The following is a 16,895-nucleotide window of genomic DNA, read 5'->3' on the forward strand; positions in this document are numbered from 1 at the left end:
GCAGTACTGGATTGCAGAGTGGGTTTTACTCAACAATAGTGGATAGCAAATCCTTCCGAGAACTGGGTACTCAGAGGTTTTGTGTAGCCTGGGCTTCTAGGGGGCGGCAACTGCTCCCCGCTATGGCCCTCTGCAAAGTCTAAGCGCAGCAGAGCCTGAGGGACCACACTCACCTATTTTCTCCACGGGCGTGTTCAGAGGGAGGAAGCCTTGCCTCAGCAGCTGGTCCATCATCTCCTCATCATCCGCATGGATCTCAGAGACCATGTTACAAGGAATGAGGCCAAGCCTGGCACAGGTCTCCCCACGGTAGAAGCCATCTGCGTCTTTGTCTCCATATACCTGGAATAATCGGGAGTTGGGAGATGGGGGGAGGGGAAGGGGGTAACTGGAGTATCTGATAGGCCGGCTCAGCCACACATCACCCTACTGGCAGCAGAGTCACCTAAGGTCAAAACTGCTGAGAACACACTTTTCAAGCCCCACCCCTCACCTGCATCAGTCACAAGCCACCTGGACCAGTGACCGTGGCTCTTCACCTTCTCTCTCTCACCCTTCCCCTTTGTTGGTGTGCCAGTTTGAAGTTTAGGTGTCAGACACTAAAACCTCTGCTCTCCGAAATCAGGGTCTGTAAGCACAGGCTCTGACTGAGCGTGTAGTACACAGGCCACACCCAGGCACGCAAGTATGTATGCCCAGGTATGGGCACAGTCCAATAGGGCACCCAGGGGAAGGCACTGCCCCTCTCCCTAGGTAAAGTAATTGTACTGCCTGTTGTGTGTTCAAGGTTTTCCCAGCCCTGAGCCATCTCCTCTCAGAGCCCTTGAGGCCAAAGGGTTACTACTGCCCAGGCATGTACGAAGAATACTCCATCTCTACTGCCAGCCTCTGTCCCCTGCCCCATGGCACTACAGCAATCAATACCTTGATGATCTGTCCTTCTTTGAAGGGAAGCTCCTCTTCTGCAGCGTCCGGGTTTGGGGACATGGTGAGCGGGTCATAGTCAAACAGAGCCACAAAGATGCGGGCTGGGAGCTCCTCAGCACCTGGGTCAGTTTCTGACTCATCGTAGAAGTCTGGAGAAGGGTGGTCTCTCCCAGCGTATTCATCTGGAGTGGGCAGGGAACAGAACACAGGGATCGTGTGACACTCGTGGAACAACTCACGTGTGAAGTGGATCTGTGAAAAGGGCAGCCCTGTGTGCTCCTCTTCATCTGTCTGTGCTCTGCACGGAGCCAGAAATCTGCCAGAGATGGGATTGCTTCAGAACAGGACCACAGTCCAACCTAAGCTATACTATGAGTGAAAGCCAGAGAAGCAAGAGGCCTTGTGGCCCTGCCAGAATAAATGTTTGGTCCCCTCGGAGTGCAGATGGGACCCTCATGAGATGCCTCTTGGGTCCTCAGCAGGACACAAGGCTGACTACAAGGTTGTTTACCACTCTCATACTTCAGAATTCAACATGGCTGACAGTGATGTTCTGCCAGCTCTGAATGTTTAACCAGCAGCAAATACACTGTACATGGAAGGAAATTAATGCTTTCTTAGTATCTAATTGTGATTTTTTTGGTATCCTAATGTGTATGTGTGTGTGTGTGTGTGTGTGAGAGAGAGAGAGAGAGAGAGAGAGAGAGAGAGAGAGAGAGAGAGAGAGAGACTTGATATATCACGAGGTGTGTGGCTATCTAACTATACCCGAAAGAAGGTCATTGCAGACTCTCTCATGCAGATACTAAACTCCATAATAACCCTGCCCCTTAAATAAGATAGCAAATAGAACCTTTGCACTTCCCCCTTGGACACTTTTTAAAAAGGATTTATTTCTAGTTATGTGTAGGTTTGTGCACATGAGTTCAGGTGCCTCAGAGGCGGGAGGTGTCGGGTCCTCTGGGAACTGGAGTTACAGGTGGTTGTGAGTCTCCTGATGTGGTTTCTAGAACCAAACTTAAGTCCTCTGGAAGAGTAATACATACACATATTTTTTAACTACTGAACCATCTCTCTAGCCGTCCCTTACCCCCACCCCATCTTGGGCACTTTAATTGGTGCCATGGCACTTCCAATACATTGTGAATGCTTGGCTGTTCTATAGTTTCGGGAGTTGAAGAAAGAAATCAAAGTCTGTGTGTCTTTGGTACAGTTGAATGTGCTCTTCAGATATTTTCTGTTTATAGTTGCTCAAGCCTGAGAATGTGAAACCTGCAAATAGAGGCCATTTATGACACACATACATACACACACACACACACACACACACTTGCACATACACACACTCAAGCACACACATGTATGTGCGTGCAAACACACATGCACACACAGACACACACGCACACACAGACACACACACATGCGCGTGAATATGGGCAAGCATTTCATAGAGAGGGAGCCGACAGAGCAGTGGTTCTCAACCTTCCTAATGCTGCGACCCTTTAATCCAGTTCCTCATGTTGTGGTGACCCCCCCCAACCATAAAATTATTTCCATTGCTACTTCATAACAGTCATTTTGCTACTGTGATGAACCATAATGAAAACGTCTGATATGCAGGATATCTGCTATGGGACCCCTATGAAAGGGTTGCTCAAACCCCAGAGGGGTTGAGACCCACAGGTTGAATTTTGTCGCAATAGAAGCCCTGGCCATTCAATCAGAAACTAAGCCTGTCAGGAGGGAGAGAAGCTTAGGAGAGCAACCGCCCCAATAACTGTCTCTAGATGTGATTCGAGGGGTGACGTGAGTGAACAGAGAGCACCAAAGACGTGCTATCACACTCCATCTTCACCTTCTCTCAGACCTCGAATACATACAGTCTTTACCTGTCCTGTGTCAGAAAACCTAAGGAAAAGTAGTAAAATATTCCAGATTTTAAAATAAGGTAAAACAAGAAATCCTAGCTCCATACTAACTCCCTCATCTTTATTTCTCCAACGCTAGTCTGTACCTCAGGGTACAAACCACTTGTATCAATGCTTTCTTGTCCTGGTGTTTGTCCCTTTCTCATTCATGTACTATAGACATACTTCAAGTGCTGGAGAAATGACTCAGAGGTTAAGAGCACTGGCTGCCCTTGTGAAGGACCTGGCCTCTGTTTCCAGCACCCACATGGAGGCTCACAACCATCTGTATAACTCCTGTTCTGTGGGATCTGTTGTCCTCTTCTGGCTTCCTCAGGCACTGCATGTACAAGGAGCACACACATACATGCAAACACTAATAATACTAACAAAGACCAATCTTAATAAAAACATGGTGTGTATGTGTGTGTCTCCAAATAATATTCAGTAACCCTAAAACCATAAAATATAATAAAACAATGGCATGAAAGGCTGATATATATGTATATATATACATATATATCAGATGTTTTATATATATATCAGATTATATATATATATACATATATATATATATAATTTTTTTTTACAATGGCGTGGATGTTATTGGAAACACACACACACAATAGGCAATCTGCTGCTTCATGATCCATTGTTTTCTTTTCTTTGGACCTTTAACTTGAACATGGAACATAATTATCTACAGCCTATTGACTGTTTCTCACTGTGGTTTTGGCAGAAAGCACTCTAAGAACTCCCACAGTCACTCTTACAGGATGATGTGTGGAATCTAGGGTGGAACCCCGGGGCAGCTGTGAAGCCCCACTTTGGATCTAGCCGGGGTTTGCAAGAAGAACTTAGTCCCCAGTCACAGGACCTGATTGGCGAATTTTCAAAAATAGAAATGTCCCAGGGATGGCAACTTCTAGATGTGGCTTTGATGAGCATTTGCTATCTGTGAGTTCTCAGTGTATTCTTTGGGTTGTATTATATGGCTTCTCTGAGGACAGCAAGACCTCTGTGGTCAGGAGTGGAGTATGAACCTAAGGATGAAGGCTTATGGTCAGCTTCCCCTGGAAAATGCCAGCTAAGTCTTCTGGGGAACACAAGGATGCACTCGCTCAGGAACAGCTTAAGCACCTGATGAGGTGGGAATTTCTTGTTTCTTTGGAAGCTCAGTTGTGTCACGTGATGTTTTTCTGGAAGCTGTCTTGTGGGAGGTCATTTTGCTGAAGCCGACATGTGAGAAAGCATGTGATGTTTTGACACACAGCTGAAGTGGACGCTTGGGAGGGCCTGTGCTACGGCGTGCAACACCTCACTGGACTTTGTTGGTCTTCATTTCGTAGACAGAAACACACTGAAAATCCTCTCATAGTATTCCAGCTGATTCGGACTGTTGCTGCTGATTTGTTCAGACTCACTGGAATCTTGCTGTTTCTGCTGGATCATTCTGCTGCTACTGATGCATATTTGATGTTTGATATTGAACTATAGTGCTGGTATCCTGAAATCCCCCCAACAAACTACTAAACAGGTCCACAACTCTCTTTTCCTATTAACCTTGTCCTTCCCCAATCTCTGGTCCGTGAGTTAGGAGGGAGCTTGGAGCATTTCAGAACCCAAAATAAAGTAGGTTTTGAAAAATCTAAGCCTACAACCTGAAGTAGGCTAAGTGTCTGATGTCGTCTACAATGTGCAACAGGTTCCTTGGACCCCTTGGCAGGGAGGGAGTCTTTCTTTGTCCAACTAGTTTTCAATTTTCAGCATTTTCTGTGGATGTAGGCTGTGCTGTATTTTCCCAGACCACCAGGCAGATGGGAAATGATGAGGAAGAGCTCACATTGATTAGTGAGATAGACTTCACCCTCGGATGGGTGTGACCATTCATTTTCAGGAAGCTGACGTACCCCCGACCCTACCCCAAGGCCTTGCATTTGATAGGTAGGTAGTAAGATTAACACAAAGACCAAAAATCACCCAGGAAAAAAAAAATAAGTACAATTAAATGTCTAAAATACTAACTGCTGTTTTGTTTTTTGTTTTTTTAAACTTTTACTTTTTCTTTCGCATGTATGTTTGTGCACTGTGTGTATGTGGAGACCAGAAGAGGGCATCAGATCCCCTGGAACTGGAGTTACAGGTAGTTATGAGCTGCTATGTGGGTACTAGGAAATAAACCCAGGTCCTCTGCAAGAGCAGCAACTGCTCTTAACCATTGAACCACCTCTCCAGAACCCAGTTGCTACAATTTTAATATGAAAAGAGAATTAAAGACCAGAGGAATATAGTTGTTTGTTTTTTCTGTGTTCACAGGCACAGAGGTTTGTTCTTCCACACGTGGGCACCCCATGCAAAGTGTTGGGTTTAAGTTATGTTTTTCTGCACAGGTTCTCCAGTCGCTACAAGAACCAAGAAGAAGTAAAAATTGCTGCATGGGCTCATGCTCTTTTAAGCGTTAAGATGAAGGATGTGATCTTTGTTACATAGCATTACTCTCTCTTTGGGGCCAGCTACATGCCAGCAGCCTCCTGGCTTCGTCACCTTAAGAATCCAGACAAAGCATGCATAAGATTCAATGAGAAGGGTCCCAGCCAAGCCAGTGAAGGCTGCCCTGTGCTCTCAGGGACAAGGACATCTGCCTTGTGTGTAGGCATGAGACGTACCCTGCCTCATTGGCAGTAGCATTAAGTTCCTGGTCTGGAGATTAGAATAGGAACCCCACCCACCTCCATAAATGACATCTCTCTCAATGACTGTAGGAATGCCTACTATTGCTTATGGGGTCTCTGCTCTGGGGATGGACGGACTCACAAAAGCCCGTTTATTTGGCCATGTGAGTGACATCTTCTTCTCCAGCAGAACTGTGCCCCTCATTTGTCATTGTCCCATGAGGTCATCTGAGCAGGTTTCCTTCAGCTCTGAAATGATGGACCTGGTATTGTTCCCAGCCATTCCTGCTGGTGTGTGTATGTGTGTGTGTGTGTGTGTGTGTGTGTGTGTTTGACATATGGCATTTGTGTGTGTTGGTGTGTGTGGTGTGTGTTTATGTGTGTTGTGTGTATCTGTTGTGTGTGTGGTATGTGCACTATGTGTGTCTGTATGTGTGGTGTGTGTATGGTTTGTATATGACATGTAAGTAGTATGTGTGTGGTTTGTATATGGTGTGTATAGTGTGTGTGTGTGTGTGTGTGTGTGTGTTCACAAAAGCCTTGTTTATTTGGCTCCTCCCCATCCCTGCTATAAACATTACTTCTTAGAATTCCTGCCCCCATCAATCCATGTCAATGGCAGCAGCTGCCCTCACCTGTAGCCACCTTAGCACCGGCTGGTAACAACAACCCAATGACAGTTTTGGGCACCACTGGCTGAATCCCAGATGGTTTGAATGAAAAGGAAGCACAGGTTTCATTAAGTAGAGGAAGAGAACAGATTTGTGATGGGTGGAGAAGGGAAGGGCCAGTGGTGGCTCAGAAAGGGGACATGTGCCCTGGGGACATGTCCAACTTCGAGATGTCCCCAAGATCTGCACCAATGTGGCTTATGCACATAGACGGCTCTACATACGTGGAGCACACCTGGGGTATACAGTCAACTCAGCATCTCTCTCTGTCCCCAGGAACTTACTAAACGGCAACTCAGAGTATTTCTCTGAGGGTAGGTCCAGAGAGGATGTTAACAGGAGGAGCTGCGGCTTCCATGTGGGAAGGGGGACGCACCATCCCCGGGGCTCTTGTTGATGGAGCAGGAGAGGAAAGAATAAGCCAGTAGATACGGTATTTTGTTCTCTCCTTCCTCTTCCTCTTCCCTCCCACATGGGTGGCTGTCATGAGGTAAGCTACAATCCTCTCACTCGCTCCCTGGCATGGTGGACTGAACCCCAGCACTGAATCCTGTTGTCTTTTTTTTTTCAGGCATTTTTCATGGGGTCCAAAGTCCTACAACAGGATCCCAAAATCGTCTTTAAGTAGGTGGCGGACAGAAAGTGAACAATATGGACGAGACCACTAACCAATGGATGGAGCCATCGCCGGCCGGTGCCTATGAGGACCTCCGCCACTGTGCGAATACCTTCGGCTCATGTGTTCCATCCGGTCTGCTCGCCCCATCAATGCCGAGTTGCCTAGAATCTAGACCCAGAAGGACAGTGTAGTTAGATATCCTCCATCACTGGCCTTGGAAGGAAAGGAGGAGTTAGAGCCAAATCAATCCGGATTGGAAGCAGAAGCGCTAAAGGCAACTAAACGTAGCTTTTAACTGAAAGGTTAGCTGAGTGACCTGGGGAAGAAGCCAGCCCAGGACCCCGCTTTCTACATGCAGGTCCCTTCTGGACACACCACAGCGGGGCTGGCAGTAAAACTGAGTCAAAGGAGGGAGCTTTTGGTTGATGCTATTTTAGCTTCTAAAGCCAAATCCTTTGAACCAAATTGACTATGGTTTACAGCTCAGGCTCCTTTCCAGGCAAATTTTCTCCTGGTTTTGCTGTCCACCCCCAAGTGTCACTAGCAGCAATATACTTCCCAAAGTCCATCGTAGACAGAAGGGGCACAGAGGATTCTAGTAGAAACTTAGGGAAGTGCCTGTGTGTTATCAGCCTTTGATCCTCCTGTGCGATGAACCTGGGCCTGAACAGGCCTCCAGTCTAGATCTGTCTGGCGTCTCATTTGGACTAGAGGTCAGAACTAACTAAAGGGAAAGTGGGTCCTTAGGAATCGGGGCTGATGGAGGCCATTCCCAGAGTGTGTGAGCCTAGAGCCATGGGTGAAGACTGGGAGTCGCGGGGTTGCCCGCAGTGCCTGGTGTGGACACATCACAGTAGCGTGCATAGCTCAGAAAGAGGCTTTGCTGCTATGCTGGTGGCCCACCTGTGTGCCCGTTGACAATTGGGGGCGGGGCAGATGTGGTCGGAAAGAATACAATTACAGAGATGAGTGAAGCCTGGGATGAGCCGCCTGCTCTGTGGTAGACACAGAGGAGTGATTGGCGTGAGCAAAACATTGGAAACAATTTACAAAAATGAGTTTCTTCTCTAGTCTCCATATTTTTTAAACAGTCATAGATGAAAGCCAAAAAGAAAAAAAAAAGAACTTAAAAAGCCAAACAACAAAGACAAAGAAGCCTTTGATCATACCAGCAGTCCCCCGTGATTCCATAAGGATCCTTTTTGGGGGTGGGGATGGGGAGTATGTGTGTTTCCTGAGTTCAGATACTTGGCAGTTCAGCTAACCCTTAATTAAAACTTAGATTCAGTTGTCCTTTAAGTAAAGCAGCCGTAACCATCGCCGATTCTGTTGGGAAGATTGTTATTCCAAAGCAGGGGAGGAAACCCTCGGGATGGTCAAGCAACTGAGGAGCAATGGGGACCGAAGAAATCAAAAAAAGAAAAAAAATGCAGGGAAAGAACCAAAGAGAGCGGCCCAGAGAGTCCCCCGATGCACGCCAAAACCCGAACCAAAGGCAAAACCAACTAAAGGATGAGCACGGATTGGTTTGGCAAGCGCGCGTGGGGAGGATGGTTACTTGACACACCAAAGGGCCGTCTGCCACTCGGGGAGGAGGCTGTGTGAACCGCTCAGCTGCCCTACTGTCGGGCATGGCTGGGCTTTTCCTCCAGACACCCCGAAAATCTTCGTGGTCGCTGGCCTCGTCCCAGCCATCCCTCCTGGGCACGGGCCTCTCCGGGCTTGGCTGGGTGTCATCGCTCCTGATGACGTCACTGGGGTCCACCTGCTCCCCAAAGTCCTCTTCGATGCTGCTCTGTCGGGTCAGCGTCCTCCGCCGGGCCAGCAGGGGCCTCGGGCTTCTCCTACAGGGACAGTGACCAGGGCCTGGACTGCACTTGGCCGAGGTGCTCCTGAAACTAAATCGAGACTCTTCCTCCTCACTGCCACAGTCCAAACCACTGTCCGGGCTCCTGGTGGCCGAGCGGCTGAACCGACAACCTCTGTCTTCCAGAAAGAGATCCTCCATATGGATGCCTGGGCCCCTGTGCTCTGCAGGGAGCCAGGATCCCTGTAGGACCGGATGTCCCCAACAGGACCGTGCTGGCCCACGTTCCATGGCCAACAAGGCCCTGGCTCTGGAGGACCCCATGCCCTGCCTGAGCAGCGGCTCGCCATGCTCCGCGTCCTCCTCAGCTACCTCAGGGATACTGAACAATCTCTTACTGCGGTGGGGCTGCTGGGGGAACTCGGGCTGCTCCAGGAAAGCGCCTTCCAAGCTCCTAGCCTTATGGCATTCCTTGGGGACAGCATGTGTGAGAGAGCGGTTGTATGACCAGACATGAGGCAGTGGAGGAAGGAGAGAAAACACACATAGAATTAGTCTTGGCAGCGAGGCAGGGGGGCAGCGCGAGGCAGCCTTTGCTCGTGGGGACCTGCGGCATGCCTGCTGGGGGGCTCTGGGATGAGCAGATGGGCCACGTGGGGGGGGGGTGCAGAGCACAAGGTGAGGGGAGCACACACAGATGAGCCAGCGGGACGTCAGAGCAGACGCCATGCGGGTGAGCCAGAGGGAGGAAACAATACTCCCAGGCCCCTTGCCTGGTTCTATGCTGAGGAGATACCCAGAGTAGAGAGGAACTTTTTCTGCCACCATGACTGATTTCCTGAGGCCTAAGGACAGCCACCATTGGATGCCAAGTGTAGTGGGAGGTGGCCCCACATTGTCCCTCTGGACTGGTCTCTTCCTAGCACTTAGTTAGCACCCCAGCTGACCCCACTAGACACTCCCTTGGTTAAAGCAATAGCCAAGGGGAGGAGCTTGATCCTGTATAGCACCTGTATAGATCCGGTGAATGTTGCCAAACAGAACCAGTGCCTACTTGGTGCCTACAAAGGACTAAGGTCCTCTGACTCCACACCTGAGATTTACCACATCTGGCCCTTCTGGCCTCAGTGCCTGGCACAGAGCTAACCACTCTTGAGGTGACTACATTACTCCAGCATTCAGGCCTTCGCCTGCGTCTCCATACACACCATCCTGGCCAGATCCAGCCAATCTCATCTCTACCCAAAAAGCACACATTTTGATGCCAGCCACCTGGCTGTACAATCTCTGTACAATCTTTTGAGGAGGTGTGGCCAGCTCCCGGAAAGCTGTTCTCATCCCCTGCTGAGAGCTGAAGGTGCATCATATGATGGGTGCCCGTGATGGCGGCCTTGCCAGATGCCTCCCCCCACCCCCACCCCCGTGGTCTGTGGGTACCTAGCGTGGTCTACTGTTTGCCTGTGCCACTACCCAGAAGTCAGTGGCAGAGGCTAACTCTCACATCTTTCTCCTTTACAGTGCCACGTTCCAGGATTTTTGGCCTAGGTGTCTTGAGCGCTATGAAGGTGAAGAATAGCAACTGAAAAAGAGGGGAGCACAGGGTCGGCAGGTGAGCGGGGCCAGCTGAGGGTGAAGGGTCATATGCCCTGGTCTCACCTGGAAACCTGGCTTGGCTTAGCCAATCCCTGTCATGTGGGACTATGGTTCAATATGCTCACAGCTCCCAACTGCCCTTGACAGTGTATTAGGAGAATCTGGAAACCCACACCCAGAAGTCCCATAAGTGAGTGGCACACACCTATGGCTACCCTGATTCTGCCCCTAAGATACTGCTTGTCTGGTTGCAAGAGAGGTGGGTGAGGCCACCCCTCCAGCTTCACAAGACCGTTGCTGGTTCTCCGCTTTGCTCAACAGCGCTCGGAAGGCAGAAGCTTCTAATACCTTGTTCTGTCCAGAGGGGTTTCTGAAAGGTGGATAGCCTTTCTCTGATCCACCCATGAGCACTTTCAGGGTGGTTCCTGTACCAGAGCACAGCCTGGGACACGTAGGAATCTCGGATTCAGGAGAGGTCTGTGGGGACCTGCTAGGGGGTGGGGCACGGGGAACAGTATGAGCTGTATCACGCAGGGCCACATGAAGGTCCCCAAAGCCCCTCTGGGGACCTTTGTGTGTGGGGGAATGTCCACATAGTCTCTATAGAGGCCCTGAGTAGACAGGAATAATGCGTGTTGTCTTCTGTCTGCCACAGTGCAGGGTGACACACTTCTGCAGAAATAAACCCTGCAGGCTTCACTGCCCCGCCCACCCAGCCATTCCCATGAAGTAGTCACCCTTCCATCTCAGGTCTCCAGCGGTGGATGGTATGAACTCTCTCCCGGTGGGGGGCTCTGTGATGGACATGCCATCCTAGGCCTCCTCTGGCCTCAGCTCTATGGCTCTACCACACGTGGATTCCTCCTCTTTTGCAGTTGTGTGTGGCCCAACCCCCCACTGTCAGTTCAGTGCTAACCAGTAAGCTGCCTCTGCCGTCTGAACAGGTAAGGCTTGGGGTTACTTCTGCTTATAACTCTATGCTCATTACAGTCCTGGTTGCGTGTAGGGGTTCCAAGTGGATCCCCCAAACTCCAGTACCCCGACCTCTTGGCAAAGTAGACAGGAGCAGCAGGTAACTCCTAACGGCACCCATGGAGTAATCCCAGTGAAAGGGCAGAATGGGGCATCCCCCAGACTCGGGGTACCCTGTCATGAGCTCAGTGCTCACCTTGAGGGCGTTGTGAGAGGTACCACTGGGGCGACGCCGGCCCCCATCCTCCAGCTGCATCTCTGAGTATAGCTCCTCCTCGTCCTCCTCCATGATGTCCGACAGGTCTGACCCCCGGCTGCTCTCTGTGTGGTACTCATCTCCATGGCAACAGTGGGGCTATGTTCAAAAAGGAACGCAGGTGGGGCTTTTTTCTTTTTTTAAATCTCTGACCTTATGTGTATGGGTGTTTTCTTTGCATGTAAGTCTATACACTACATGTGTGCCTGTAGAGGCTAGAAGAGGGCATTGGCTCCCCAGGAACTGAAGTTATAGACAGTTGTGAGCCACCATGTAGGTGCTGGAAATCCAACCTGAGTCATCAGAAAGGGCTATCCTTAACCACTGAACTATCTCTTCAGCCCTTAATAGGACATCCTGTACGTGTCAGGCTCCTAGGCTGTCTCCTTGAGTTCTGGACCCATATTTACCAGTGCGCAGAACCCATATTGCAAAGCATGCGAGACACAGTGTATGCGCATACAGCTTGTCTTAGTGAAGCAAACAAGACCTGGCCCCACAACTTTGTCTAAGCGGCAGAGAGAAGACAGCAGAAGCCATCCCATTCTGACAGGCGTGAAGATCCTGGATGCCAAAGAAGAAAGCATGCAGTGCTGCTACAGCACATCATACGATGCTCAAGTTCCAGCCTGTCTCCTCTTTACGTCACTAGCTAAACGGAGGCTCAAACCCAACACTGACAATTCAGATGGCCGAGGGTCAGGACATCCGTGTGTACAGTGTCACACAAGAGGATGTGACAGGGCAAGAGGTCACATGGGGTGACACTGAGGGTTTTAAAATAATCATTGAAAAACAAACAAGTGTGCACATGCATGCACATACATACAGAGACATGTGCTCATGTGTATATATGTGTCCACACACAAGGACACACACAGAAACATGCTGGCATGCACACTCACATAACACAATACATATGCACATCCTCATACAGAGACACATCAGTGCATGGAACAGATGCTGACATATATAAATACATGTCCACACACATGCACACACATCTCCATATACAAGTGCACATGTGCACAATGATACACAGGAATTCAGACACATGTACTCACAAAGCAAGCACATGTACTATATATGAACACATGAATAAACATACTCATGCACATATGTACCAAACAGACAAATACACATGCATACACAGATACAAGCATACACAGAGGCACAATAAAAACATGTACACATACATGTGCACATACATAGACACACAAGAATACATTTTCACATGTCTGCAAATAATCACACATATGTGTACTTATTCGTTTATACAGATATGCACACAGGAACATACACATGTCAACAAACACGTGTATACATGCACATACATAGACAAACAGCACACACCATATACACTCAAGCACAGGCACATACACTTGTACATACATGCACATACAAACAAACACAAATACATAAACACATGTGCATCTATAGACATACATATGCATGGGCACACACATGCATATATGAACACATGGGTATACACACACACACACAGAACAGGTTAGGCCAATGTCCTCAGCCTCTAAACCCCTATGCATCCTGCTAAAGCCACAGCCAGCCAAGGGCTAGTATAGGGGTGCACACTCTCACCTGCTTGCCCAGCTCTGACCCTTTCAGGAAGTCATCCACTGATGTGCCTCTCCTCTTGACCTCAGGGGAGGCGTAGCCATCCTCCTCGTCTGAGTTGGCGTACTGCCCAGCACTGCTTTGCTCTAGAAAGAGGCTCCTTTTCTCTAACTTGGAAAGAGAAAGGGACAAAGATGAATGGGCGTATGGGGAGTGTCTGGAGGGAACACCAGGAGCATACACTGTTGCTATCCTGGGCTCGGAGTGCTGAAGACAGCAAGGCGATCCCCAGTGGTACCCTGACGAAGCCTCTCACACACTGAGCACTGCAGCATTCCTCGGGGCAGATACATGAAAGATGCTCGGCTATGACCCCTTAAGTATGTGACTCTAGGCTTCTCTGGAGGGTGGTTCCCGTGAGGTTCAGGCTCCCAAAGCCAGCTCTTCCCTTCACCTCTCCTCTTCCTGAAGCCCGGATCACTCTGATCTTCCCTAGAGGGGACCATAGACCTCAGAAGGAACCCTTCATCCTCCATGGCTGGCCTCACCTTTAGTTTTGTACAGTGACTATGGCATTGGAGCGTTAGCCTGGGAAGGGTCTCTGGACCAGCCTAGCAGCCGCTGGGCTCTCCTGGGGGCCGCTCTGAGGCTGCACTGGGATCCTCTGCTTCTCAGCCACAAGCATCACCCAGTCACAGTCACCGCAGTGCAGGCCTGCTTCCGGCCTCACTGAACCTCAGAGCTCCCTTCAGGATCGAGGCCCCAAGTTCACGTGTATATGTCGTAAGTGTCAGTAGCCACTGTTGAGCCAATCAGATTTCACAGACAGTCTGATACTCTAGTATCTTAAGAGGTGCTGGGGGCCTGAGGTCAGGGTAGTTCTGTGCCCTCATGGGGATGCGCAGGGTTAGATGTGCTGGGCAACTGTGACTCCAGTGTTTACCCTCGGTCATGCATCCTCACTCTCCTGACCTGAGGAAGCCTAATAGAAAAGAATGCCTCAGCCTTGGCAGACAGTCCCAGAAGGGGCTATATCTTAAGACCCATGGGCAACCTGTAACTAAGAGGGCCCTGCCAATAGGCTCCGATGCCTCTTCAGTGGAGAAACTCAGGCTTGCCACAAACATCTGGGGACCTGTCAGGGAGATACCTGAGAGAGATGGGGTCTTGATGGGGGGGCACTTTATAGGTGAGCTAGAGTGCACATCTCATTAGCCATGATGGGAGCATGCCCAAACCTCACTCCTCACCTCATTCTCCACAGTTATAATAACCCCTTGCCCCTACCCCAAAGCATACACATATACTTAGGCTGTTCGAAAGAACAGGCCCTGCCCATTTCAGGACAACAGTCCCAGGCTGAGGTCCTAGAGCACTCTCTGGAAGAGCTGTCTCTACCTGTCAGGTGCAGGGACAGGTCACACAACACCCCTAGAGTACAGGGACCAACTTGGTAGGAGTATACAACTTACCCTGTTGCTCTCGGCCACCCTCTGTGCAGCCTCACGGGCCATGGCTTTGGCAACGGTGGTCGACACAGGGGCTCCTTGTGGCTGAGGAAGAATCCGGCTGGGCGAGGGTGACCTTCTGCCTGGACCAGCACTATGCATGTCAGGTGGTTCCAACATGTGGCCATGTGCAGGGCCTGGTGACCGGCTCTGCTCCCAGGACTCATCCACTTTGACGTGGGGACCCAGGTGTTGGTCTTTGGTATCCATGTCACTTGCTAATGGCTTTGGTGGGGGAGCAGTCCTCGGGTGGGGGGCTGGAGGCACCAGGAGGTCAGGAGGGATGGCAGCGAGGGCAGAATCCATGGACTCTCCCTGTGCAGACAGGGTACGCACACTCACGGCCTTGGCCTCCAGGCTTCGCAGCCGGATCAGCTCGACTGCCGTGCCATCTGCTGTGGGGGCGATGACCTCAGCTACCTGCACACAAAGAAAGCCATGTCACGGGCTGTCAGCATGTTATAACCCAGCAGTGGCATCTCTTGAAGGCAGACGCCTGGCAAAAAGAAGCCCAGTATCTTGAGCCCTAGATCTGGCTCACTTCCAAAGCTGGCAAGGAGTTTCTGGGAGCTCAGGACCCAGGTCAAAAAGGATCAAAAAAGATCAAAAAAGCAGAGCTTCCTTTCTCCATCTCTGGATCAGAGCCAGGGTCCCACAGGAATCTGAGCCTGATAATTGCCACAGCTGGAAGGGAGGGAGGGACAGGTTGAGTAAGTGGCCTTCCTGGTCGTAATTAGAACCTGCACTAGGAGACCCCATAGCCTGCAAGAAGTGAATCATGGGAAAACTGGCTGGGACCATCACTCCCAGTCAAACATCCCAATCTGTCACCAGAGGGAAGAACGGGGTAGAGACAGTCGTGACGGTTTGAATAGCAATGGCCAGTTTGAATAGCAATGGCCTCGTAAGCTCATCTATTTGAATGCTTGGTCGCCAGAAAGTGGCACTATTAGGAGGTGTGACCTTGTTGGAGGAAGTGTGTCCCTGTGGGGTGGGCTTCGAGTCCCTCCTAGCTGCCTAGGAGACAGACAGTCTTCTCTGCTGTTTGCCTTCCAGACAGATAGACAACTCTTGGCTCCTCCAGCACCATGCCTGCCCAGACGCTGCCATGATGAGAGTGGACTGAACCTCTGAACCTGTAAGCCAGCCCGAGCTAAATGTTGTCTTCTACAAGACTTGCCTTGGTCACGGTGTCTGTTCACTGCAATAAGAAACCCTAACTAAGACAAGGACCTAGGTAGGAACCAAAATATGATGGGACCTTCTCACTCGGAGACCTCTGGCAGACAGTCCCCACCAGAGTGAAGGCCCAGTGGGATCACATGAAGCCTGGTGGAGACTTGGAGCTGGAAGATCCTCAGATGCTGCCCCTGAGAGTTTGTTCCCCTCCCTCCCCTAGACCCGCCTCTGCAAAGTAGCGCTTCTTAACCCATGCTCACCCTTTGCCCTTTGGCGTACACGCCGTATCCTGTGACATTTGCTCCATTGGACAACCCAGTGGGAGTCAGTGCAGGGGGCTTCCAGGAGACCTGAACAGAGGCGGCTGTGGCCCCAGCTTGGACAGTGACATCTTGTGGTGGGGCCGGAGGGCCTGGAAGGAGAGAAGGGACAGATGCTGTCAGGGCACCCTCCCTGTGGAGCTCCTCACTCCACAAGGACAAGGAAGAGAGGGAGGACAATACAGGAAGGGGATGCTAATTGGAAGGACCCCACTTTGCCTCCGAGAAACCTGCTCTTACACTCCCATTGAATTGCGGAGGGTGGGGTGAGGGGGGGCGGCTCCTTCTGCCAGGGGACTTGGAAGTCAAGCAGCCTTCCATGGTTCCAGGGGGAAGATACCCCATATCCCTGATACAGGTCTCTTCCTGCCTCTCTTAATCCTTCTCCACCTAGCTGTTTCTCTCTCTCCCTCCCTCCCTCCCTCCCTTCCTCCCCCTCCTCTTCTTCCTCCTCTTCCTCCTTCTTCCTCTCTCTCTCTCTCTCCCTCCCTCCCTCCCTCCCCTCCTCCTCCTCCTCTTCTTCCTTCCCCTCTCTCTCTCTCTCTTTCTCTATATTCATCACCAAACCATTCTATGAAACTGGAAAAATGCAAATCAAAGAGCCCAGTCTGACCTGTGTGAACCATGCTTGCTGGGCCTTGAAAAAAAATGCTGTCCAGAGGCACTAATTCAGGTAATGGGTTAGTACTGGCCAGGTCTGGAACCCACTCCAGTGGCTGTGAGGTAGCCCATCTGTCCTCAGATACCAAGGCCAGAGATGCAGCTTTTTGTTTGTTTGTTTGTTTGTTTGTTCTAACTCCAGGTTTGGGGTAGAATTTCCTACCCCTAACTGAGAGTCCAGGTAGCTTCATTTTGGAAGGAATGTGCTCATGCCCACAAGAGGAAGGCC

General features: G+C 50.3%; 1 protein-coding gene across 11 annotated transcripts in view; it reads right to left on the bottom strand.

The window, feature by feature from the left end:
- Rimbp2 (RIMS binding protein 2) overlaps positions 1-16,895 on the bottom strand; it is a 193,847-nt gene that overhangs the window by 14,987 nt on the left and 161,965 nt on the right. For all 11 annotated transcript variants that reach the window (XM_031338055.1, XM_031338058.1, XM_031338054.1 and 8 more), the window contains 7 exons: positions 15,947-16,098; positions 14,472-14,927; positions 13,024-13,170; positions 11,365-11,523; positions 6,847-6,964; positions 925-1,109; positions 174-342 (listed from right to left, as the gene is read on the bottom strand). In XM_031338055.1, the coding sequence (XP_031193915.1) occupies positions 174-342; positions 925-1,109; positions 6,847-6,964; positions 11,365-11,523; positions 13,024-13,170; positions 14,472-14,927; positions 15,947-16,098 (1,386 nt within the window). The remainder of the gene's footprint in view (positions 1-173; positions 343-924; positions 1,110-6,846; positions 6,965-11,364; positions 11,524-13,023; positions 13,171-14,471; positions 14,928-15,946; positions 16,099-16,895) is intronic.

Source organism: Mastomys coucha, unplaced genomic scaffold, assembly GCF_008632895.1.
Source record: "Mastomys coucha isolate ucsf_1 unplaced genomic scaffold, UCSF_Mcou_1 pScaffold22, whole genome shotgun sequence".
Classification (NCBI taxonomy): domain Eukaryota; kingdom Metazoa; phylum Chordata; class Mammalia; order Rodentia; family Muridae; genus Mastomys; species Mastomys coucha.